At 41.3% G+C, this 26,535-nt stretch overlaps 1 protein-coding gene across 2 annotated transcripts in view; it reads left to right on the top strand.

Annotated features, from left to right (window-relative positions):
• Nucleotides 1-21,556, top strand: part of igf1 (insulin-like growth factor 1) — a 32,073-nt gene extending 10,517 nt beyond the window's left edge. The window contains exons 4-6 of one of the 2 annotated variants that reach the window (XM_088924198.1): nt 12,126-12,307; nt 14,132-14,167; nt 17,990-21,556. In XM_088924198.1, coding sequence (XP_088780324.1) covers nt 12,126-12,307; nt 14,132-14,167; nt 17,990-18,040 — 269 coding nt within the window. In that variant the 3' untranslated portion in view covers nt 18,041-21,556. The remainder of the gene's footprint in view (nt 1-12,125; nt 12,308-14,131; nt 14,168-17,989) is intronic. The other variant, XM_088924199.1, reaches the window with a different exon arrangement.
• Nucleotides 21,557-26,535: the final 4,979 nt, after the last annotated feature.

Here is a 26,535-nt window from a genome sequence, read left to right as displayed (position 1 = left end):
GGGATGTTGTTATTCCTTGAGATTGATTAGGGAAACATATATGATTTATCTTCAACCAAAATTAATATACAGTAGTGCCTTAACTGAAAATGAGACAATTCTAACATTTTGGAGGTATTCTGAATTGAATTTAGTTTGCTGAATTAAACTAATTTCAGTTTCATACTATTTTCTTTATGAACTTTCATTAAGATGAACTGTTGGTAAGCTAATGAACCTCTAAAGGAATATTTAAAATGATTGAAGCTTCTCCTTTTTTATTTGAGACTGTTCTAAAGCCGTGATTTTTCTCCCTTGTCACTTAGAAAGGTCAAAATATAGGAAATGTAATTTTCTTATTGCCATTTCTATTTGGGAGCTTTCAGATAGCAAACGTTTAGCTCGGTACTGTGAGGAGATCTTGTCAAAAACATCCTTCTAATTCATAAGCATCTGAAATAAACAACAGTTGGTTGAAACCAAATCCTGTATTATAACAAACGTGAAGTGCTGTTTTACAAAACGGTCTGCATGAAAAATTATGTTAAATCACTGGACTGCTCTGAGTAATTTGGGTCAAAGGCTTTGGAATGGCTTATGGGGACATGATGTTTACTCTTAAAAAAAGTCGTTGTTGCCACCTGTTCCCATATCCTCGTTCAAGCAAAAAGAGCCTAGAAAACATCCTGAAAAAGTCTGCAGTGTGTGTTGCCATAAATTCATTGTGCTGGACTGCAAAGCTGAGATTTCCCACTGAACAGAAAAGGAATTATACTCCCCGCTGCAGGAGGGATATCTTTTTATATCCCTCCAGCCGCTGGATGGAAATAAAAGTGGAACATTTTTTTCATTAATTCTAACTTGTATGTTATTGATAATAGCAATAATCACTTCAGCTAAAGGCGAGTTTAATGTACAGTAAAAGTGAATATGATTTGTCAAATATCATTTTACATACTGTAGGTGTATTGATGTTAAGACTATGGTTTTGTTCTGTGACACAGGCATGCTAATGTAATTTAAGGCCTTGAAGCATCAGACCACAAAATTAGGCAGTTTGGGGAAAATAACTCCTGTTATTTGTCCATCCTCCACAGAATGACTGTAGCATAGCTGGAATTCTAATTGCAGGTTTGCAGGAATGGTCTGTCCACTTTGCTTCTCCTATTTAAGGAGGCTTAATTAATCAAAGCTTAGCTGTTTAATCTTAATTAATTAATCTTAGCTGTTTGTGCTAAGAGTTTGAATAACTCTGAAATTATTTTGCAGGTGGTACTTATTTTTACATATACTGTACATAGGTAATGTCCATAAGTTTGCATGTCTCAAATATCAGGATTTTCTGTGGGCTCCATTGTCCCAGTCAGTGGTTCCTGTGCATACCTTACTCAACAGAAGCAAACAAGGCAGCCTGTTATCCTTAGTGCTTTGTAATCAAGTCAGGTGAGCGCCTCTGACCTCTTGTGTGCAAGCTTTAGTATCATATTGTAATACTCCACAACTGTTTTTTGAAGCTTGTTAGTTTCAAAATATAATGGGAATAAAGAAATATATAGGGCCTCTTTATGAATAAATTAATGCATGGCTAGAGCTGGGAGAAAGGCTTAAACTAAGAATGCATGTCCACTGCATGGGATACCCCGAAATAAGTATCCCCCGATACTTAAGTACAGGTTTGCAGCCTATGCATGCTGACACAGCTACCTACTTGAACTACCAAGTAACCTTGTGTTTGATCATCGGTAGTTTCCAAACGACTGATCATTTGTGTCTCTCTAATGGATACAGACCATCACATCACATCCAATAAACTCTTCCCCAATTCCCGGTGGCCTGGAGCCCAGTCCCGGGACGCGCTGAGCGCAAGGCAGGATACTGTACATCCTGGACGGGATGCCAGTCCATCCCTGTTTAATTAATACTTATGTATGGAGTTATTCCTGATTGAATAAACTAATAAATGCTAGTATGCCAGAGCTAGCGCAGGGGAGAGGGCTGCAGCAGGGCAGAAGAAACTTGTGCGGTGACCAGATTTTCATGTTTGCTTTATTTGGAGCGCTGTATGTGTTCCTGAGCAATTCACATTTCCTTTGGCATTCTACAGATTTTTATTGCTGTTTTTCAATTCTTTGGGGTGACACAAGGAGCTCGTTGAGCAAAGGACTTTTGCAGGTTTGCTTTTTAATGTGTAACATATAACGAGGAGGCATTAAAGTGCATTAATGAGTGCTGCGGCTGATAGCATGCTAATAGTAACAATGCTTCATCTCTGTGCGTATGGATGGGTCATGAAAGAAACAAATCACTTATAACTGCAACAGACTCACACAATGTTATTTCCTGGGAAATGGCAATAGTTTTTTGTAGCAGCTGCACTGACATTTTATTGAAAAGACTTGGTTCTCGTAGAGCCTGGATAAGCATGTGTCTGGTCTCTGGGCTCTGAGCCCTAGATGACATATGTCATCCCAGCTCATTCCAGGGCTGTGGAGTGGCCCGGAAGTCCGGAAAGGAGGGTCATCTGTAACCGAACTGTCACCTTGCCATTGCGCAAGAGAGCTGTTGTTATACGAACAGCACAAGGACATAATTTGTCAAACTGGGATATTGTCAGGTCGGGATGAATCCTCAGGAAGGGCAGTAACTGAGGTCCCAGGGCCTGGAATGTCTAGTAGCTGGGTAGTCAGGTGGCCATCAATCACAGCAAAGCGTCGATCTATAGTGACTAGACACTTCTGCCCAGACCTTTACACTTGGGCCTGCCCATTGACTGGTCCATTAGCATGCTGTTTTGCACTGCCTCTCCAAACGCACTGACATCCATTAGGGTGGTCTGTCCAAAACCATGTGCTCTAAACAAAGCTTGGCAGCACAACTGTCAGGTCCACCTGAGGTGATGTAATCCAGCCTCCCACATACCAGCGGCTGAAGGCCTTATTCACCAGGCTCGATGAGCAGCAGGTTAACTGGTCATTTCATCACCTGTGCAATCAAGTCTCTCACTAAGGGATGTACGGGTTGTGCAAGCCACTTGAGTGTGCCACGGTCCGTTGTGAGTTATCAATGAATGAAACATTACATTAAAAACATTAAATCAATATACAATATCCACACATTTAGTTTTCAAGCACCACACATACATAGAGAGTTACCACCGGGAGGGGATGCCAGTCCATCATCCATCCAGGATGTTTTTAGACTGTGGGAAGAAACCAGAGCACCCAGAGGAAACCATGTGAACACAGTGGGAACATACAAGCTCCATGCAGATACTGTATAACCTCACGAATTGAGCCCAGAGCCCCAGTGCTGTGAGACAGCAATGATGACCACTGCACCATCATGCTGCCCACCGTATCCTTCCCCTTTATTGATTTCTAAATCATTTCAAAGAGATTTGTATTTTTCCATGTTTCCCTAACTTTAGAAGAACTCAAGCTTTGGAGATTTTTAATAAAGGAAAGAGTGAAATCAGACTTTCAGCAAGTTTGAACATTCTTCAATTTCCAGATATTTGCAGAGTCTGTTCTCTCTTTTAAAGCCCAGCTCAAAAGTTGGCCTGTCTGCTGTATTGTATGTGTTTATTGGGAAATTGGTTGTGACAGAATTGAGTTTTGTTAAATTGTTAGCTGTCCTGTTCTTATCACGACAGTCTGTTGATGTTGAATGATTCCCGTTAAAGGGTATAAGGAGCCTAGTTTGGCTATAAACACTTTCTTGTACCAACAAGAAAAAGGTTGCTTTCAGGTCTCCAGAATTTTCACAGCCTCCATAGAGCTGTAAACTCCTTGACACTCAGCTGGCTTTTTATTGTGCCAATTCCAGAACCTACGTTTTATTAATCACGATGTGCTTGCAAAAGCTGTATGCTAGCTGTGGTACTCCAAAAGAGGAAACTGTCTGTTTATCAAGCCTATTGTACAGTATCTGTGACAAGGATTGCCGAGCATTACTGCACTGACAATTTACCTGCATTGTCTCAGACCTTTCCAGAAAGGACTTTTTTCAAAGAATGAATAATAACAACCTGCAAACCGCCTTCCGCCTGGGAGTTATTGGCAGTGTCTGTAGGTTTTCCAGTGCTGTGCTCTGTCCCAGGCTTGTAAATTCTGCTGTGTTGGCAAGGTGAGTTCCTGCTGAGTATCGCATGGGTCCCTCAGAATAGCTGGAATTATTTCCCATTTTTGTGGTGCGTGTGACTCACAGAGGATGCTAGCCCCGGACTGGGACGCATTTCTTTCCAGCCCACCTCCCATGGCAGTGCTCTCCTGCAGCACGAACGCCATCCCGCGCCCCCTTCCCATCCCTTCCCATTCTTCCTTCCCGTTAAACTGGCCGTTTCCACTCAGGCCCAGGAGCGCGCCTCCTGGACGGTCCAACACAAAAGCACTTTCCACAGGCCCCCACTAATTAATACCACTTGTGCAGGAAAGGCCCCCCAACCTTAGATGGCTCATAAGGATTCCCTGGAAATATATAGCAGTTTTGACTTTGTTTGAAGGAAATGCAGGAGAGTAGGTTCGCTCTAATCCCGAAACCCTAGAAATGGGGGGGGCAGAGATCTAATTAACCCGTTTTTTCTCCTCCCCAACTGAAGCAGGCAAATTGAATGAAACTTGTCGCTCTCTGCGAGCTGTCCCAGTTTTCCTATTATTTCAAATGGATTCTACAGGCATTCAATGGAAAGAATACTGAAACCAATGAAAATGAAAGAATGAAAACTGGAAACCAAAGCTGCCATCAGTGAGCTGCTTTGGAATCTTATTTTGTACACGGACGCCTGCCAGTTGTATTAAAGTATTTTTCCAAGTTTGTTTACAAAAGCTCACAGACACAAACCTTTGTTTACGGGGATCAGAAGCAATAATCCTTCCTAATACACCGGTTTTAAATCTGTTTCAGGCGATTAGTTTCTCAGCTCCAGCTGTTTGTTCGGCAGAGTTTCAGGTTATTTTGAGAAACAGCGGATGTTAATTTGTGGGGCTTTACTCATAGGCGTGGAAAACAAGCCAAGAAATCTGCCCACATCACAGAAAACTGGCTAGCGACAAGCTGTCTAATTGCATAATCATAAACTCTGGCTCAAACATATGCTTTTGAGTATACTAATGTTTTTTTCTACCCTCAGCCTGCTTTGTTTGGACAATGAGAACAATAGTTAAACCTGTTTTTAATATTTAGCTGTATTGTCTTTAGTCCTCTGCAGGGCCTTCTCTGCATTCATGGCGGAAGGTGGATGGATGGCTGGGTTATAAAATAACCCAAATTATTCAATTATGTTGAACAATTATAGAAAGCATTGAATTCTTCCACATTTTTGCAAAAACATAGAAGCAACCACCCAACTCCCAAATACATAAATAAAATACGTTATTCAAATACAGCGTCAAAAATTTAAAACCTATTCTGTAAAGACTTGTTTTTTCACACTGCGAAATGTTCTCTCATCTGCAGATGCGTGGGTAAGTGCTTAGATGTGTACATGCCTTCTCCCTCGTGGGAACAGTGCATGTGCTGTCCACAGGGACAGTGAAAGATTGTTGTCTAGTGCTTCTAGTGACAGGTACCCCACAGTTTATCCCATGGATGAAAGGTGGCTTTATCCAAAACCTTAACACAGTTTAAAATGGTTCTCCCAAGAACAAAATAAAATGAATACGCTACGCAACATCAAGTACTCAGGCTGCTCAAAGAACAGCCTGAGGAGGCTTTATAATCTTCAGGGCAGAGTGTCGCTGTGCTTTCCTGGAAAACTGAAAGGCACAAACACAGTGGTCCCTGTAATTACTTAGTGCAGTAAAGTCCTTGTGGTCAGGGGCTGCATCTTTCTCAGAGTTAGGTCCCCCTCTGCATCCAAACCCAAATTGTCGCGACCAGGCAAGTGGATACCAGAAGTTAATGCTCTCTGTCAGTGCTGGCAGCATTTCTAGCCAAGAGCTATTAACTCTGAAAGGGAAAGGCATTTCCTCCTTGTAAATGCCATATTAAATTATTATTATTTAATTTGGTAACAGGGAAAGCCTATTGAGCTGTATAGCTCATTTTCAAAAGTGTCCCGGGCGAATGGGAGTTGTAAATGGAGATGGTGCTTTTTATAAGTCACTCAGGAGGGACGTGTGTGTGTGTATGCGCGTATTTGGAGGTGGGGAGCTAGGCTGACCAAAGTTCACATCGACTCGGTTCTGGGGTTCAACCGGGATGCTGAACACTATCTCTTAGATAGCAGGTTGAGCAGGTTTGGAGGACCAGTGACGTCCCAAAATCTGCAGGGGTCCATTCTTCTAAATACTGATCCAGAATTGCTGGCTGCTGAAATGAGGATTTTTTGTTAAGATAGATAGATACTTTATTGATCCCGTGAGGGAAATTGCAGTGCAACAGCAGCTTAACACACACAACACAGCCACAGTGTAACGAATTATATAATAATAGTACAATACATACAATACAATACAAGAGTTACTCACAGTCCGGACGCACAAGAACAAACTAGAACAGAACAGTACACAGAAAATCGTATCACACTCATATCACACATATGAATATAAATATAGATGTAACTATAGATATAAATATAAATGTATTGCACAGGTCCCTGGCATATATTGCACAAAAAGCTCTTAAACCATTAACAATGAGGTTAGGGGGTCCCCATAAACATTGGTTCATTTCTGATTTATTCCCACTTTGTTCTTTCAGTGGAGATGGAAATGAACAAATTTCAGGCTTGAATGAGCTGTCTCTTTTCTTCTGTTTTGTACTTTTCTGTTTTGCACTTGAGAATGTGCCTTTGGTTCGTGCTGCTGTTCAGGAATTAAGGAGAGCAACAACTGGCTTAGCAATTTCCCAGCTCTTTTTTGCCAGCTGTTTAGGGATTGCTCTGTTTTACAACAGGGCATAATTTTCAAGTGTTCAGAAACACATTACACAGAACAGAGACTCCAAGTAAGTACCCACTGTATGGGCCTGACCTGTGCTCAGCTGAGTCTTTCTTCTGAGTTCATTAAATTCATGTTTCAGCCTTTGGGGTGTTTTGGTATTCATCTCTGTTATCAGTTGGACGTAGGCTGAGATTGTTTGTCTGAAATTAGCTGTGTTTCGTGTTGTATTGGAAATGGTGGCAGAGAATCGGAAAGACTGAGTGGTTTTGAGAGAGAGGGGCTACCCATATGTTTTCAAGCCAAAGAGCTTGACAAGTCGACAAGTTTGGGATCTTCTGTGTTGTACATGTTATTTAACCCAACAGCATTGTATATTTATGTTTAATAGCCAGCCTGCATATTTCTGTCTACAAAAATGCAAAAGCCTTTAAATATCAATTAAAATGTACAGATTGAACTTAATAGTACAGATGGGAGTGTGATCCTTGAGTCCTTGAGACCAACTGTGTGCAATTCAAAAGGTGATCTATAATGATCCTTAACATTGTACCATTTGTTTGCCTCTAGTTTTAGCAAAATGTGAAGACTTTGTTGTCCAGTGTAGTGGGCGTTAGACATTACATGGATGAGGTTAGGAGTATTTGGCATCTCGATGTTTTCTTTATGGCAGCCCATATTATATCTGGACAGTTAGCAATTGGCAATTATCTATCGTCTATAAGCTATTTGCTATTTATCTTTGTATCCTTCTGCAATTTACTTAGATAATATCTAATGAGTCCATATGCACACACAAATACACATTCAAACAAAAGTGTTAGAAAATGTTCGAGTAGGGAGCTGCGTCAGCAGGCATAGGCTGCAAAGGAACAAGTAAAGGTTTATTCCCTGCTGAAAAGAGAAGAAAAGAAACACAATGTTTTGGCTGTGGAGCCTTACACCTGATTAAGGTGTTTCTTTTCTTCTCTTTTCTGCATGGAATAAACCTTTACTTGTTCCTTTGCAGTGTTAGAAAATGTTATGTCCCAACGGAGTGATCTATTCATGTAGGAACAGCCCAGAACATGGATTCCTAGATTCCTAGATGTAAAGTAGTCGCAGTGCTGTGCTGTGGCGAAGGAGGCTGATTTCCTGTAAGTGACCTCTCTGGGGGGATGATTGCTGATGCCCGTTCATCTGCTGTACTGCTGGAGGCATCAGCACGGCTAGCAGAACAGTCAGTTTACATTCCTTTCAGGGCAGTGATTGGCAGCTTAAAAGCCAGCAACAGGAAGTGAAATATAGTCGATGAGAATCCAAGTAACTGCTGTGCACATCTCATGCAGAACTATTGCACATAGACCAACTATGGTGGGCTGAGTGGTCCCGGTTGTCCATAGACTTCTATTAACATCTAGTACATCTGATGACACAAATGCAGTTATAATACTACTGGCAGTAGACCAACCCAATGTTGGGAATATTCTCTTATATATTTGTTAGGTACAGAAACACTGTGAGTAATCTGAATAATATGACAAAGAACCTTTCTAGGTAACTGTTAGAATGATGACATATTATGTGTAAATATAAATATAAATTAGGTGTTTTATCTCTATATAAAATAGCACCAAGTTCATAAAACTGAATTTGTACTTTGAACTTTGTGAGAACATCTCTGCAGTGTAAACTGGATGTAGAAAGTGCATCATAATGCAGTACACTGTCAATCGAAGACTATGAAATTTTAATGGGAGACGATGGAAGTGGAGACAAAAAACTGTCTCCAGTTTTGGAGGAGCTGTGTTTGGAGCTTTCTCTGTTAATATTGATTCTTTCTCATGTGGGAATGGATTCATGCTGGGCGAAACTTGTTCCTGAGAACTGTTTCTAGACGAGGAGAGATCACCTAATTCAGGCTATAATGAAGCAGCTGACTCATTTGAAACTTTTTCAGCTGTTTTTTATTGCAACCAAGAAGCTGTGGCGATGTTTTTGTTTGACAGCCTCAACCGGGAGACTGTGTTTTTAGAGACTAACTTTAGCACTTTATTAATCTGGAGATATAGGACATATTTCAGGGGTTGGGGCTGAAGGTGGCCCTCATTCCTCTAGGAGCTTGTTAAAAGGAAAGGAGTCAGGCCTTTCCTTGCTGGACAGGCTAGTGGATAATGAATAGGAATTCTGAAAAGTAAAACATGATATTTTCAGCATCGGGCGACTGTGACGTCCTTCACTGGAGAGTAACTGCCAAAAAGGGTCCGCACAGTGCAATGTGATATCCTGTAAATTTTACTCTAAAGAAATGTGTGTCATTAACGCCATCCATATATCACAGAGTCAGCCAAGGGGCTGGATGTGAGCACAGGGCAGTTATTGTGTAGCTTTGAGTCAATGGATGAGATCCATTTTGAGCAAATGTACACTCTTTTAGCCAAGCTGATACTCACTTTCTTGCTCACAGCACATTTTACTGGTCTCCAGCACAGCTGTGAAAGCCAAATTTATTCGGTACAATTGTATGAACTTCTAAAAATAGGTGTGTTCAGTAGGGGCGTACAGGGCTTAATTAAGTCGCACACAGGCTCTTGTTTATTGCACTCTTCTCCGTATTGCCCCTGGTGGATACCCCCCTTGGGTGAAGGGCTGTCCCATGTGGTCACACGCCTCAGCCCTTGGTGGTTGCTGTGTTCTGTATGAAGTAAGCAGTGACGTCCATCAGGCTCAGCTGTCAATAGGAAGGGGGGGCCGAGAGTTTGTAAAATGTCCAGCCTAAGGCAGTATCAACTATCAAGACACATGTAGCTTTATTTTGCTAACATCAGTGACTGACTGGAGTGATTCTTTAGAAGCCGGTCTTCAACAGAGTCATGCAGAATCCCACCTCAAGGACGGGGGATTTCAGCTCACAAATTCCCACAGTTTTGTTGGCGCATGGGTCTTTGGGAATGGAGATGCATGTGTTTTTCAATTGTTTCTTTTGAAAAAGTGTATGTTTAACCCTGTTGCTCTGCCCCCACATGAGAGTTAAATTCTGAATTATGTTTTGTCCGTCTGGGGATTAGTGCTTCACAATAGGCGAATAACTCACTGGTTCAGTTCCTGTCCCAATCCTAGCAACATCCTTACTCAACATGATTGTCTCATGTTGTAGCCCAGGACGTAAACAGCCTGGCTGTATTGTCACTGAAGTTGAAGTGTGACTAATTTCCTGCTACCGCAGCAATGATCAGGAGGCACTGAACCCTTGGAGGCTTCAGTATTACAAAGTCAACATTCCTTATCATTTCAAAAGTTAACTTAACCTGTTTACTGCCATCTGCATGCGAGGGCAACAGAGAAATTACAAACCAGATAAAGGCAGTAGAGAGGATATACAGTACTGTATATTTTTAGGGGACTGCTGAAGAAGTTCTTAGGGCACAAGAGTGTTGACGTTTACTCAAGTTCTAAAGAAATGCACAACAGAAAACAGGGTTCTGATCAAAAAGGCAAGTTTTGAAATTAGAAACTGAGTCAGCAAATAAAAGCTGAGTATTTCACAGATGTCAGTCTGATTTAAGGCTTTCGCAGGAACTATATTTGAGAATAACATAAAATGGGACATGAGGCTTTTAAGAATTTTAAAATTTGCTTTTGAAAACTGTTTAAAAATACAGTAGCTAAAGGGCAAAATGGTTTCTTGCTCTTGTGTCATACCTTGAAAATAGTTCTCTTTATGCAATTGAATTAACCATTTATTTAGTTTTTATTTAATTTCCAGTTACAGATATAAATCTACTAAAAGGAGAATAATAGTAATTTGAAGAAGTGTAGTGAAGCGTTTCTATTTTTAATTAGCTGAAGACTGTACTCAAGGTGATATAATACATGAATTTCCTTAAAAACCTGACATAATATAGAAATACAGAAGGCAGAGTAACATTAGCAACAATAGCAGTGTGGAGTCGTGGCAGGTTTGATCTCAGGCCTGGAGCGTGCCGGGTTCAAATCCTGCACCTAGCAAAGTCCTCACCGTATAAAAGGGTCTCCAAGTCGCAGCCTTTCTCAATTGGCTTCCCTAGAGCAGGGTCACCATCTTGAAGCCTGATCTCACCAGGTCTCAGAAGCTACACAAGGTGCCTGGTCTGTACTGGGGTGGGAGTCCTCCAGGGGAATTCAGGTTGCTGCTGGAAGTGGTGTTGGAGCACCTGTAGATGTCACTCTTCCTTCACAACCAGAGTTTCCAAGCCAGTGCCTGGAGACGTCTCTGGAGATGCTATTGTCAGGGAACCAGTAGGTAGAATAGGAAGAACCTTACACATAACTGTGAATCCTGCTGAATGTGAAGTAGCACATGGAGAATCCAAAACACATAATCTTGGTCAATTGGAGAAGCAATGAGTCCGGTAACCAGGTAAATCCAAAAAGACAATCCAAAAAAACAAAATCCAAAGAGCATGGTCAAAAGGCAGGAGCAAAGATTAGGAACCGGGGGATCAGTCAAAAGGTTAGAAACACACACAAGAGAATACTTCAGGAGGCTTCTCGATAGTGAGCATGGGTTAGTGTGTGAAGGAACTTTAAAAACGGAAGGGAAAGGGCCGTGGTTGGATAATTGGTCCGGGAGTGAGAATCTGTGGAATCTGGTACATGGGGGAATGTGATGGGTTCAATTAGGAATGAGATTGTGAAACAGTGGGTTTGGGAATGAGAAGATGTCCAGGTTAAATTCCACTCTGGGCTCGTACGATTGGTCTACTTCAGGTTTCCCTTTAGTTTGACGGTTCCACTCTCCTCCCCCTGACCTGCGGGGCTGCTGTGTGTCAGCCTGGTGTGGGCTGTGCTTCAGAGCCAGGTGCAGTGGCATAACGCTCTTTGGGATGAAAAACCCTCTGTCTGAAGTATATTAGCATCCAATGTCAAAACAGCCCAAGGTACGACACGTGTTGTCAATTGCAACACATGTAATTTACAGCGGTAAAATCAAATGCAAAGATGCAATCACAGGATGCAAGGGTATAGTCTCAACAAGGAATATTCCAGATATTTTTTTACAATACTTAGTTTTGGCCAGGGGTGTTTTTAAGAACCTAAGACAATTACAAATGATATAAGGCCCTCTGGGGCATAAACACATGCAGGATCTAGCTGGTGTTCTAGATTGAACGTGTGGGGGAAGGTTGGAGAACCACAGATAGATTCAGGATGTCAAAGTGTTTGCTTGCTGTTCTCGGTGTAAAGAGAGGGCGTTTGCATCAGTGGCTGTGTCTCTCTCTCTCTCTCCCACCTCCCTGCCCCCCACAGACAAGCCCACCGGCTACGGCTCCAACGCGAGGCGACCCCACAATCGTGGCATCGTGGATGAGTGCTGCTTCCAGAGCTGTGAGCTGTGGAGGCTGGAGATGTACTGTGCGCCGGTCAAGCCCGGCAAGTCGGCCCGGTCCGTACGAGCCCAGCGCCACACGGACGTGCCCAAGACGCAGAAGGTAGGTCCAGCTTCAGCAGCCACCCGGGTGCCTGCAGGCGGACTGGGATTGGCTCCCAGCTGAAACCGCGATGGCTCGCCGTTGTTGAAGAGCAGTGTGTTGGCTTGCAGGTCCGTGTCTGCTAGCAGATGGACCCTCGGCAGAAGTACATACACACTCTCACTGTGGGAATATCTGATACAGTGTCTTTCCCACCTGTGTCTGTTAGTCATAAACTGGTCACGTGTTAAGAGTGTTTAGACAGAAATAAGGGAGAAAATTCTTAATTAACAAGATGAGAAGAAACACATAAAGTTCTGTGTGCTGAAGAATAACACTAGTGAAGTTGGTTATTTATTAAACCAAGGACTGAGTGCTAGAACAGGTAAATAAGTCAAAGTAAATAGCCAGATCAATTATAACATCAATTAACACAATGATAAATAACTCATTTCGAATGAAAACCAAAAACATGGGCTGTCTCAGGAACTAGATGTTATTAACACATTGAAAACCTGTCAGGAATAATGGCAGGAAGGACATGTGTTTCAGAGCAATTTCTTGCTTCTTCCACTTTAAAGTTTTTCTTCCAGTTGAATCATTTTTTCATGTTCTGAGATTTTAGCAACTGTAGGAGGTTTGGTGTATGAACCAGACTTGTAAAAGGTTCTGTGTTTAAGGCTGTGTCAAGCATTCTATAAAGAAATATGTATCCGCTCAGCTTAAAGCCACGTCTGTCTGTCTCCTAAGTCTGGCTGCTGTGCTGTCACAGTGAGCATTCCTGGTGCTGAGGCTGCGATCCTGGGAGTTGGGAGTGTTTTCCTGTTATTATTGTTTTTGCACAAGGCCAAACAAGACACCAATCTGGATGGGACCTTATTTCCTTGCTCTCCTTTGCCAGGAAACAACCAGTCCAAGTGTTCCAGTGCCCCGTTGAAACTTTAGTTTTCTCAGCCATGTGGCTTCGTAGACTGCAGCTGAGCAGTCACAGGAATCTCAAACACAGTGCTAAGCATAATACATGCCTTTCTGGGAGGTTGGACAATTGTTCATGTGCCAGGTGTCTGGTGTCATACCCATCAGGCCTGTCCATGTTCCAGGTGTCTGGTGTCATACCCAACAGGCCTGTGCATGTGCCATGCAGTCTCAAGGCTTCTGTGTTTTGCTGAGCCACCTCTGAACCTGTAGCCTGTAGGGTTCTGCTCCTCCTGTGTCCATATGCTGATTTCTGCTGCTTTTTGTTGAGTTGTCACACTTGAAAAAACCCATACTGTAGGTGGATCGTACCATAGCTGTGTCATTAGGAAGGAAACACCAAAAATAACACAATAGCTAAGTTACACAGACTATTTGGTCTGGGCGATGGATCTCCCATTGGGCCTTGTTTATCAGTACATTTGTTTCTGAGCCCTCAAGGCCTGCAGAGGTCAGGAAAAGGCCAAAAATATCTTGTGGTGCCAGTAGACCAAGAGTTTGATCCATTTACCCTGTTGGTGTTTAGAAAATATTGTGTTTTTGTGAGCTTTTAAGACCATTCTTCAATACCCATTTGCTATTTTAGGCTTCTTTAATTAAGCCGCATGCAACCAAATTGATTACATTAATCAAATCAAGTTATTTATTGTATATCATTCAGGTGTTAACTGGCAGGATTTCAGCCCTTAGCCACAAATTGAAATACTGTACACTGTGAACTATTCAAGAAACGGTTGATTAGAAATATGGGGGTAGATCTGTTCCTGAATGATTTTGTATATTGAAACATGTTTTTTTCTTGTCTTTCTATGAGTGCCACAACTTTAAAATTGTCACATGCAAATGCTGTCATTTTGTATTTTGTTACAGAAAAGTGTATCTGGTAATAGTCACCCATCTTGCAAGGTATGTCTTTTTCCAGGCAGATGCAAGTAGAAACCAAATGCACGGAGTCTGGCATGCTGTGATGTGATGTTGAAGCATGTATAGCATGCTGGAGAGGTCTTTATTGATATTCAACAGCATGCTTGCATGGGTTTGCATGTCATTTCAGCAACACAGGTGAAAAAACAAGCATTTGAAAACAGTGATTTGTTGATTTCATTTCCTAAAATACTACATTTTTAGTTTTTATTTTGCCTAAAAACTGCAGAAATCGAATTATTTTCATAGAAAAGTAGTAAAGGTTACCCTTGAGTAATTTCTCTACAACTGAATAACTAAATGTGAATTGCTAACTGTTAATAAGCTCAGCTCAATGCCTCAACCCTAGCACCTGTGCACATGGGAGGTGTGCGCTTTCATCGACCATTTTTCACTGTGGGATCTACAGCGCTCTTCAGAGAGCTAACACCAGTCGCAGGCATTAGACGTCTCACTTTCAGAGGAGCCTGGCCAGTCACTGTTGTGGAGGAAGCTAAGGATACAATAACAAACTACAGGCCTACATAACCTTAGTGGCACTCAGCCAGTTGTGTCACTACCTGGGGAATCCTGGTCACAAACTGGACCCTATGATTCAATTAGCACCTCTGCTTGTTGGGCCAATGAGAAGTCCGGAGATCCTTCGCTAATTTCATATCTTGTCTTTTTTCACATGATAGTCGATATTTTTAATTATGTCTGGTCATTGCTCTTCATGTTATACTGTCTTGGGCAGGTGTGTGTGTGTTCTAGAGTTTGTAAGCATCGCGCCAAGACTATGTGTTATTACTACTGCTCATTAGGTTAGCTGGTCATTTCTGAAACTACAAGACCATGCTTTCAAAAAACTGCAAATTGGCAGTTCTCATCCACTCAGCTCTGTGTGCCGAGTTCATCGTAGCCCCATGTGAGTTGAATAAAACCCATTAATCAAGACAACAGTCCGCTTGGTAGCCTTATGTAAAGCCTAAAGGAAAGTGTAGAAAGGCAGCCTCATGCATGCTTACATCTTCACTATAATGGTAAAAGCTTGCTTCTGTTAAAACATGACAGTTAACACAGTGTTTCAGGAAAAGTATGAGCTCAGAGGTTCTGTCTTGAATTCCCACCTGTATGGCGTGCTCTTAAGAAAAGTGATCTTGCTTTTTCCTGGACAGTTTGGAAAAGGGAAATGTATTTATGGAACTGCAGTGCTTGTCATTGCAAGTTAACAGACTTGAAAGCTGATGGCTGTTACTGTAGACTTCCAAGTATGCTGAGCGTCAAAAGAAATTTACACTACGTTTATGTAGGTATGACCACAGAAATATTAATAATAATCATAATTAATTAATATTATTATTAATAATAATAATTAATGATTGCTTATATTTATACAGCACTTATCTGGACACTCCACTCAATGCTTTGTACTGAAAATGGGGACTCCCCACCACCACCAGTGTGCAGCATCCACCAATATTTGTATATTGATTAAAATGTTTTCAGGCACTTAATCCCCTAATTAGTCAGAGCACTGCCTCGACACAGGAGATGAGGTGATTTAACCTATTCTGTGTCAAGCATGGTCAAATTCAAAATGGAAAAATACAGGAGGAAAACTACATGCCCTGCTTATCAAGAGAACAGCATCTTTGTGCCATCGGGCTATAGGAGGCTGGACTAAGAGACCACAGCTGGGCTCGCTGGCAGTGGAGACCAGTCCTCTTTAGCGATGATTTATGGTTTTGCTTCGGCACTAATGGATGTCTGTGAACATTGTGCAGATGGGCAGAATGATGCCAGCTGTTGTGAACAGCAGACCAGTAGGAGGCCCCAAAGTGATAATCTGGACTGGAGTCTCTAGTTGCTCCACTCCACTTGTAGTGACTGTTGGCGATCACCCTGTACGCTGTCACGTTGATCAAGTCCTGGGATCTGACTTCCGGGCAGGACAGCACTCGTGTAACACTGCCCTTCCTGTGGGTGAGGATGTTGTAACAGTTCTGCTTTGAAGGCCCTACTTAGCAGAACTCCACTCCACTGGACAGCTGTGGGATGAGTCACAATAATGTGCAACATCTAGTGCTCAGACACCAGTACACAGACTCACATTTGTCCAGGATCTATGAGAAAAAGGAGACAGAATCCCATATAGCAGAACCTGCAGACTGGTGCCAAACCAGATGTACAGGTCGTATTGCCTCAAACAGTGTCCACACATCCCACTATCCTGTGACGTGTCTGCTGTCAGAGTTGATGTCATATTGATGACAAATGTTAATGCCGTGTTGGTTCAATAAACTTTCACTTTGCCTGTTACTGATAATTTACTGCTAGAAACTGTGAATATGTTGCAGTTAAACATGATAAGTGTCTTTTAAACTTTTCACAGTGAAAGTGAGCAGCAGTTAATCAGTAGCAGAGCCTGTGAGCAGGGGGTAAGAGGGTGTAAGAGCTTGTACTAATAACCAGAAGTGCACAGGTTCAAGTCCTAGGTGGGGCACTGTTTCAGTAACATGTCCTGCTGAATAATCTAATACAAATATAATTCACTTTAGGAAAACAAAACACTTTATTTAGGCTTTTATCGAGAGCCCCTGTGTGAGGCTGTAATGCTGTAGCTGACCTGTCTGAAAGTCACCTATCACAACTAGGATAAAAGTCAGGTTACTGCCACTCTCTCCCTGCCAGATCTTCCTTGTAAACAGATCTCAGGCTCAGAGGGACTCAGACCATCAGACCATTGAAAAGAAGACTACACAGTAATCTGAGTTTGGCACAAATGTACAATAAGTATGGATATTAAAGTTCATTATAGGATAGGGGTCAATGATGTCTGGAAGAACATCCATTTCACTACAAATTCTGTATTTTTCTGGGTTAAATGTGAATCATTTTTTTAAATGTTAAATCTTTCAGCAACTGTATTCATCAAACAGGTTTGATGTATGAAGTGGAGAAGTTAAAGGTACTATGTTCAAGGCCACTGTATGTCAGCCACTCTATAAGGAAATATTTATCCGCTCAGCTTAAAGCCACGTCTGTCTGTCTCCTGAGACTGGCTGCAGAGCTGTCACAGTGAGTGTTTCTGGCGCTAAGGCTGCAATCTTTCCCCCGATGTCCAAAGGCCGTCGCCCTGATGGCATTTTGGAGTGTTTTCCTGTTATTATTGTTTTTGCACAAGGCCAGACAAGACACCAATCTAGTTGGGACATTGTCTCCTGGTTCTCTCATGCCAGGACTCAGCAGAGGCAGTCAGCTCAAGCATGTGACCAACTGCAGGTCTCCACATCACTTCTAAAAGGCTCACCAGCAGGATATATCATTGTCCATCATGACTGACATAAAAGTGATATTCTAGATTAAGGTCTACACAATATCAGATTCATGTTATATATTCACAAGATAATGCAGCATTATGCCTGAAAAGTTATTCCTGCTTTTTCCTCATATTTCATTTCTGTAACCTTTCATTTTCTTCTAGCTGACCAGACAGAAGGACAGATCAGAATTCCTTCTGCTGCTGCAGCAGAAGTCATTAGTGATATCATCAGTAACCTTTTAAGTTTTTAAGGCTCTTTGGCAAGTTAATCATTTTAGATATCTGTCTGAACACATATGAAGAGAGGAAGGTTTTTTTTTTGCGGGTTTAGGAGTATAATACAGCGTGTTAAAAGAAAACAAGTTACCGTCCTTAAGTGCTGTCCATTGGAGAAGAAGAAACCTTTCAGGCTATGGTTCTTCTTGTAACCCAGATTATTGTAATCCTGTGCAAATAGAGGACGGAAAGCAATTACATTCAATCTGTCTTTTTTATTTTAGGAGGTGCATTTGAAGAACTCAAGCCGAGGCAACAGGAACTACCGGATGTAGAAGAGCAAAGCCCAGGAGCATGACAAGGAATGGGAGAATGAGGGGTGTGGTCATACATTGGTCATGCCATGTGTACTGTATGTCATAGAAAGGAGGAACATACACGCCCTACGAACCCAGCAGGCCAATGTAGCTCCTGGGAACTGAGCGCGAGTTATCGGTCTGCGTTTCCTGCACTTTCCCCCTGCCTCCCTGTGTCCCGTATATATTTCAGTTCCGGTTGTGTTCTGGCACACTGACGTGACTGGTGTTGGATAAGCTACGGTTGCTGCAGGTCTGAGCTGGGCGTGACAACCCAGTGTCTTTACCCTTTTGTGTTTGGATCTGGAAAGCTGTTTGGATCTGTGGGCCCTAGACTGTCCTGTTGAGCAACAGTCCTAGAATAAAACTTGCTCTATGTATTTCTGGCTTCTCAAAGGTTATATAGTGGCCTGGACATCCCGCAGCAGGTTTCTTTTTATGCAAGAACACAGGGAGGAATAGGGGGTTTACAAAGCCAAGCTGTTTATCACATTATACAGTGACTGGAGACAGCCCCTTCAGAGGGCTATCAAGCAACCTTTGCTTTACACAATGAAAATGTATTTCTCTGTGCTAGTAACACTTTTGAGGGAGCGGCTTTGTGAATTCATCCACAGGTTGTTTCTGAGAATACCAAGTGTCTGACAAAATGTAACAAGATGTCAAATGTGTTGAAGGCACATTTAGATGCTTTTGTCATGCAGTGGATATATACAGACATGACTGGTAAACTGACTTCATGTGAGGACCACAGCCTATCTAGAACTGTAATCGAATTTTAACATCCAGCCAGGAGTTCATGGGTTTGTAATAAGCTTAAACTCTGAGCAGCTGAATGCTATGTTTCTTAAATAATGTGAATGAACAAACAATGTGTTGGCACCACCTATGCATCAAACAACCACAGAGTTTCAGGTAAACTTAAGATGTCACACCAGTTTCTTTGCTGGCGAAGGAGTTTTCCTTCAAGACAATTTACTGTAACCTCTCATGCTGTACCACAGTCCAAAAGAGTCCAAGGACTGTGTTGAAACAAGAGGGGATATGTGAAAACAGAAACAGAATGTCAAGAAAATTGTTTGTGGCCTGTATTACCCCTGCTCTAAAGTTGCTTCCACACTTTGAAGAAAACTGGGTGCAAAATTTCCCCCCAAGTGCTGGAAAAGAACCCTTTAATTTAAATGTCAGATTTGCACTGCGAAAATGTGAAAGAGTGCGTTTCTTCTTGGGTCTTTGCTCACTAGGGCCAGCGGGCACCAGAACATTACGGCTGTCTCCCATACTTGCTGTGTACTCTTTGTAGAGATCTAAACCATTTTCAGCTTAGTTTTCCACACCCTTCAATAAAAGACCCAGAAAACTAACCTTATCCCACCAGCAGCATTTAACCCTAATATTGACGACTTACAGGCACACCATTTTGCAGGTAGAAACTGGCTGCATTTCATAGGACGAGACTTCAAAACAAAAGGATTAAAGTTAGCGCTCCAGCACAATGTTGAAGAAAGAGGTTTTTACTGTGCCCAGTGGGAGCCAGTCGATTAATGATTGAGTAAACCTGGCCTGCCTCCTTTATTTTGTCCATTTATGGAGGAATCTTAGTGCTCTTTTAGGTATTTCATCCTAAAAAAACAGGATTTTCCTGGAAAAACAAAGCCATCCCACGTATCCTATCATAAAGCATGTATCATTCTGGAAAATGCTAGTGGACAATGTTTAGTTCTAATTTCAAAATGCCTGTTCTTTGAACCACAGCTTTGGCTATCAGCTATAGTTTCCAAGTATTGTAGTGTTTGCGCAATCCTCAACATTGATAACAGTTTACCTTTCCCACTTCGGGTCGCACACCACAATGACCATGAGTGAAGCCATTACTGCAGGCACAAAGTCTCCTCTTCGAAAACATATCACACCCGGAGTAGCTCTGAAGGCCAGGGGTCAGTGAAACCTGAGCGTGTTGAGGAGAACGGTTGCCAAGCGGTGAAGGTTTTCACTAAAGTGTTCGCAACACATGTAATGTTTGGTAACCTCACACAGACCTTTTCCTTCAGGTAATAAATGCTTTTTGTATCTGTGTATAATCAATCATATTCCATATATGTTATTTTATGCATTGTTCTACTATCATTGTACATGTATAGCAATCCATATTAAGAAATCTTATCCACTGTATAATGGTGCTATTTTGTAGTTTGTTACTTGCAAGGGTTGACTAAACCAGTAAAAAGCAAAACTAACAAGATAGAAGTCTTCCCTTTTGCACAGGCTTATGGCCACAGTTTTTAATAGTTTTTTTATTATTATTATTGTAAGCTATTTCAATGAGTTAGGAGTGTAAATGAGCAAAAGTATTTGTGTGAAATCTGTGAATGCATGGAAAAAACGTCTCTTGATGTGATCCCAAGTTTCTATTTTTTCTACTGTTTTTTAATTATTCAGTATTAATCCCGATGCCAAATGACTTGATCAAAAGCACTGTGAAACTGTAACCTTCCATTATTGCTAAGGTGTTGAAATTCAGTGTTATCCTGTTTGCCTGTCCTAAAATGTGTACTGCATTATTCATCGATGATGATGTTTCAGCCAAGGTTTTACACTCATGTATGCTGTGTGCAGTACTGAAATACCATATTTTAGGAATGACAAGCTCAATATCTCTCAACCTTTTCAGCCATGCTTATTTGCTTATGTAAATACATTTGTGTTAATTTTATCTACGTTCCCAGAATAAAATCATCCCACCTCAGCATCAAATAGCAGCCGTACAGTTCTACCATGAGGTTGGAATTAAGTTAAACCAAAGAGCGTATTACATTCCAAAATAACAAGGATTAAAAAAATAGATATTGTTAGAAATACTTCACTGCTAGTGTTATCTGTGCTTCCCAAGAGCTCCTCAAATGCAAACAACCTGTCAGCTCTGTATATTAGTGATACATTTGCAAAGACAAGCTGGATTCAGATGTGGCCTAGAATCCTCTCATCAGATACTCTAAAACAAATATGAAAACTCATTGCCCTGTGTCTTTATATTGCTGTGTTTGGCTGATGCCTTTTCCCAAAGTGACTGACAGCTGTGCCTGTTTACACTGCTGGGTATTTTCCTGGAGCTGTTCCAGTGAAGAACCTTGTTCAAGGATGCAGCAGCAGTGTCTCACCTGGGATTTGAACCAGCAACCTCCTACGAACCCAACCACTGCTTCTCTAAGTTATGTAACATACTACAAACATTATTCATATTTTTCAGCGCCGAGCACATAACTGTCACATGAAGAGGTCCAGTCTTGTATTGCTTCATGTTCGCTAAGCCTTGCAGACGGCTGAATGCTGGAAGAAGAATGGACATGGTTACTGGGATACGTGGTACCATTGACGTGGTTACTGGGATACCTCCTCTAAGGGGAAATGCCCAAATAGGAAAGTACTTCTCATTTATTGACAGATACCATTTAAGAAATCAATGTAAATCTGTCCAGAAAAATAAATAAAAATGGTTCATTCGTCTGATTTATTTTCCTGTCTCTGTAATAAAACAGCACATGACTCCTGGGAAGTATCCTCCATAACTACACATTATATAAAACATATAGATGTAGCGGAGCTAGTTCGGACAGTGGCGTCATCGCCCTCCCTGCGTGTAGCAGGGACCTCAGCTGCCTGGGCTGAGGTCTCCTTTAGCTCATGTAACTGGTTCCCTGTTGAGTTACGCCGGAGACCTGGGTTCGTGCCCCAGGTGTTGCAGGATGAAACGGGCGGGGTGGAGGGCACGAGCCTGGGCTGAACCACGACGGTCACATAGACAGTTATGTCTTTAGCATGCCTACCTGACAAATGGGGATTCAGAGGCCACAGTTCATCCAGGTGATTGTAGCAATGTTATTGTGACACTTTGCCAAAGTGCTCTCAGGCAGGGTAAGGAGTAATAGTCAAAGTCACTAACGATCTTCTAATAGCTTCTGATTCTGGTTCTCTCTCTATCCTCAGTGCTGCTTTCAACACTGTTGACCATGACATCTTACTTTCTCGTCTTGAGACTGTGTTTGGAGTTTCTGACACTCAAATGGTTCAAGTCTTACCTCACTGATCGCTGTCACTTTGTCTCTCTTGGCGGATTTAGGTCTGAAATTGGTCTCATTAAGTCTGGTGTTCCTCAGGGCTCAATACTGAGTCCCCTACTTTTCAGCATTTACATGTTTACACTTGGTCAGCTTTTAAGATCACATGGCCTCAACTATTATTTCTATGCTGATGATACTCAACATGATGATGACATCCATGCCAAACCTGACACTGATGTGGCTGTCTCTATTCTATCTAATTGTATCTCTGACTTGGATGACTCAAAATTTCCATCATCTTAACTGTGACAAGACTGAAGTCATGCTTATCGGGACCCCCCCATCAACTTTGTAAAGCCGATCCTGTTACCCTATCTGTAGATGGTTCTGTACTTGAGCTTCAATCAAAATTGAAAAATCTTGGAGTGATATTTGATTCTTACTTAACATTCGATTCGTGCAGCATATTGTTAAAACATCTTTCTTTCACCTCAGACATATCTCTAGACTACACCCTATGTTATCAATAACTGTGGCTGAAAAGCTGATCAACACATTTGTCTTCTCCCGAATTGACTACTGTAATGCTCTATTCGCTGGGGTATCTAAATCCACATTGAACAAACTCCAGTATGTACGAAATTCAGCAGCCAGAATCCTGACCAGTCCTAGTGCAAGTGATCACATTACTCCTATCCTGGAGTCCCTGCACTGGCTTCCTGTCAGGTTTTGTGTGGACTTCAAAATCCTCATGCTCACTATAAGGCTCTGCATGGTCTGGCACCTCAGTACATGTCTGAGCTATTATACATCTCGTACCTTTGTCCCTCTAATTCTGGTCTCCTAACTGTCTCCTAAGCCCGTCTACACTCTATGGGTGACAGGGCCTTCTCCTGTTATGTCCCTAAGCTCTGGAACTCTCTGCCCAAGGATATCAGAGAGTCACCTTCTCTAAACCCCTTCAAATCCAGACTTAAAACCTTCTTCTTTAGAAAAGTCTTTACTTTTACTTTACTGGTTCCATTCTTTACCCCTCTGCTCCTACTGTATTTAGTACCACCATCTACTGTCTCCTCTGCATATTCTCATCATGTTTATCTTGTGTATTTTTTATTGTTTATTTTTAATTGCTGTTGTTGCTGTTGTCATTCTGTAAAGCGCTTTGAGAATCCACCTTTAAAGGCACTATATAAACTAAAGTTTATTATTATTGTTATTATTAGCACTGATACTAATATCACTAATCACTGTGTGAGCTGATATATTAGCCAGACCCATCTCAGCCAGACTGAGGTGATGGGTGGAGTCCGGTTGCTGAAGATTTTCATATTGTGCTCCATGTTTGTGTTTTCCATGAAGTACTCGTTCATAAAAAAGGGTGACAAAAGAAAACCACTAATTATACACCAAGACATCTCTTTAGCATAACATGTAAGGATATGGAAAGGATCATTTGAACTTAATGTAAGACTCATCAATATGGAAATAAGATCCTAGACAATAGATTATATGGATTTTGGCAAGTTAGATCTTTTTAAGGGAGCAGGAAGAGGTGCACACATTGTATACATTATGATGGGTTTTTTTCTGAAGAATCTTGATAAAGCTCCTTATAAAAGATGCTCAAATTACAAGTGGTAGGCCTTCAGGGAAATGTGTTTGAATTAAGACAAAACGGAGAATACATATAAGGGTTAAATATTCAAATTGTGGAGGTTGGAATAAGGTGAGTAGCACAGGGATCTGTATTACCTCTATACTGTAGTACCATAGGGCCACCCCTATATCATTAATCAAAATTCTGGTTAGTAATCTTGTCACGGCTACAGAGAATACTAAAAAGGTAGGTCAGTAAACACTGTAGAAGTGGCAAATGAAAAACAAAAAGATTTACTTTGAAGACTAGGGGAATACCTAATACCCAGCAGATGTATGTGCAGGTAGCAAAAACATATCGTGCTTTGAAAAAGTATTCAGACTCTTACTATGCTCTCCTCGTTCGTGAAATCACAAAGTGATACATCCACATTTTGATTAACTTAAGATTTTATTCAAACCCTGACTGATCAAAGACTTGAAAGGAATACAGTACAGTAAGTACCAGCAAACATTAAAAAGAAAAACTGAAATATGATGATTGCAGAAATATTCAGACCTATGATCTCAATATTCAGTGGAAGTGCCTTTGGCAGCAATTACAGCTGCAAGTTTTTTTTTGGTTACTTGAAGACATTCGAGTTCTCATCCCTAAGCCACTCCAGTGTAGCTTTGGTCTCGTGCTTTGGGTCATTGTCCTGCTGAGGGGTGAATTTTTGTCCCACTGAAGCAGTTTTCCTCTAAGATTTGCTCCATCTATGCTCCCATCAGTCTTGACAAGCTTCCCAGTCCCTACTGATGAAGAAGTATAACATAATCTGCCACCACTATACTTGACAGCAGGGATGGTGTTGACTGAGTGATGCACTAGGTTGGGTTCAGTAATTTAATTAGGTCCTAATGAATGCAATAAAGGGACTAAATACTTGAGAGTACAGTATTTAACCTGACTCACCTAGCAGAGGGAATGGCAGCCCAGCCGTGAGGATAAGGCTGCTCAGACTTGCTCACTATTGCGAGGAATGAGCTGGGGAGCTGCTGCAAGAGTATAAAATGGGAGGTGAGAGGAATACAATTTAAATGTAGGTGAGCAAAAGCGTGCAAGATTACGATCTAACCTTCCTCCTGAACTTGTAAATTCAATTTTATATAAATAAATTGAGACCAAAAAGTTCTAACATTGTCTTGCTGACCATAATATACAGTATGTGTCATATTTTTGCAGTATCAAATTTCAATTCCTTGAAACTAATATGAGATATTTTTGAGATATGAGATTTTTTTTTCTGCCCAGCTGCTCAGTTTTGCAGAACAGCCTGATATAGGCAGTGCCTGAGTGTCTTTCATTTCTTAATGGTTGAGTTCACCATGTTCAAAGAGATATTAACGGCCATTTAAAAATGTGTTACACCCTTCTCCTGATCTGCACCTTTCTACAACTTTATTACTGGATTGTATTGAAAGCTCCTTGGTTTTCATGGTGGAATCTTTTCTTAAAATGATTATGAAATCATGTCAACCAGTTTTATTGTACACAAACAGTGGCCCTAACTGTGTGGCTTGTTAAGGTAATTGTGTGCGCTTCAATTAATCTAGGTTGGGCACAGCAAAGAGTTCTTATGCAATCATGACTTTTCCATTTTTCTTTCATATTATTTATCCATTTTTTCTTTCTCGTTTTGCCTTGGAAGTGTGCAGTTGGTTTTATATAATACAGATGTGAAGTAGTAAGATGTAAGTAAGATTAGTACTTCAAAGTGTCATGGCTGTAAGCTTTAAATCAACATAATGTGCAATCTGAATACAGGATTTTGCAAGGCACTGTGAGCTGTAAATGCAAAATGTTGACATACTGTATAAAATTCACATGTTCTAGACAATGCAGGTAAGTAAGAAAAAATGTAAACAGAGTGTTACGATAAAAATCTGAGAATTTAAATCAAGGGCTATTATGTTAAAATTGTGCAACACACTAGTATGACTTCATTTAGAATATTGTATACAATTTTGGTCACCGCTTCAAAGAAAAGATTCCTCTGGAACCAGTACAGGGAAGGGCAAAAGAGATACATTCTGGGACTTAAGGGATTGTACTACACTGGCAGGCTGAAGAAACAGTGTTGGACAGAGAAGACCACAAGGGGACCTGATACAAGCATTCATAACCCAAAGTCAGGCTCAAAAGCTCAGACAAAGTGAACCCTGTGGACATTAGTAACAGTGGCGATAGAAACTCTAGTGGACTGGAGTACAGAGTATGTATTGCACGTGTAAGTGTGTATGAAGCTGAGGACAGGAGATATTTGTTTACCCATAGGGTTGTGAGTGCCTGGAACCTGCAACACTGAAGCTGATATCCAGTCTTCTGTCGAGCAAGAGCTGGATGAGATTCTCAGCTCAATTAGCTACTAGCACCCAATTGTACAAGATGAGCTGAATGGGCTCCTCTCACTTGGGACCTTTCTTATGAAAAACACACCATCCCATATCTCTGGTTGTTCTGCAACACTCAGCAAAAACAAAAGCTATTTTGAATTTATAAAATGCTACCTTTTTGTGACTACACACAGTTAACAACCTAACTGTAGATAATCATACTCAAAATGTGCTTTGCCCTTATCTTATCCTGTCTTTTTGGCAAATTTTTATCAATTGCAGTGGGCAAACTTTCGTGTTTCCTGCCACATTTTGAACTCAGTGATCTCCTTACTCTTGCATTAGAGTCAACATTTGGGAAACACTCTGAAGGGTAGTTAATAAGCCACAGCCATCATCTAATTGGCATATTCTAGGTTCTGGGCACTATGCGGTTTGCTGCCA

This window comes from Atractosteus spatula, chromosome 8 (genome assembly GCF_055471065.1).
Source record: "Atractosteus spatula isolate fAtrSpa1 chromosome 8, fAtrSpa1.hap1, whole genome shotgun sequence".
NCBI lineage: Eukaryota > Metazoa > Chordata > Actinopteri > Semionotiformes > Lepisosteidae > Atractosteus > Atractosteus spatula.
This window is presented reverse-complemented; position numbering and strand designations above follow the sequence as displayed.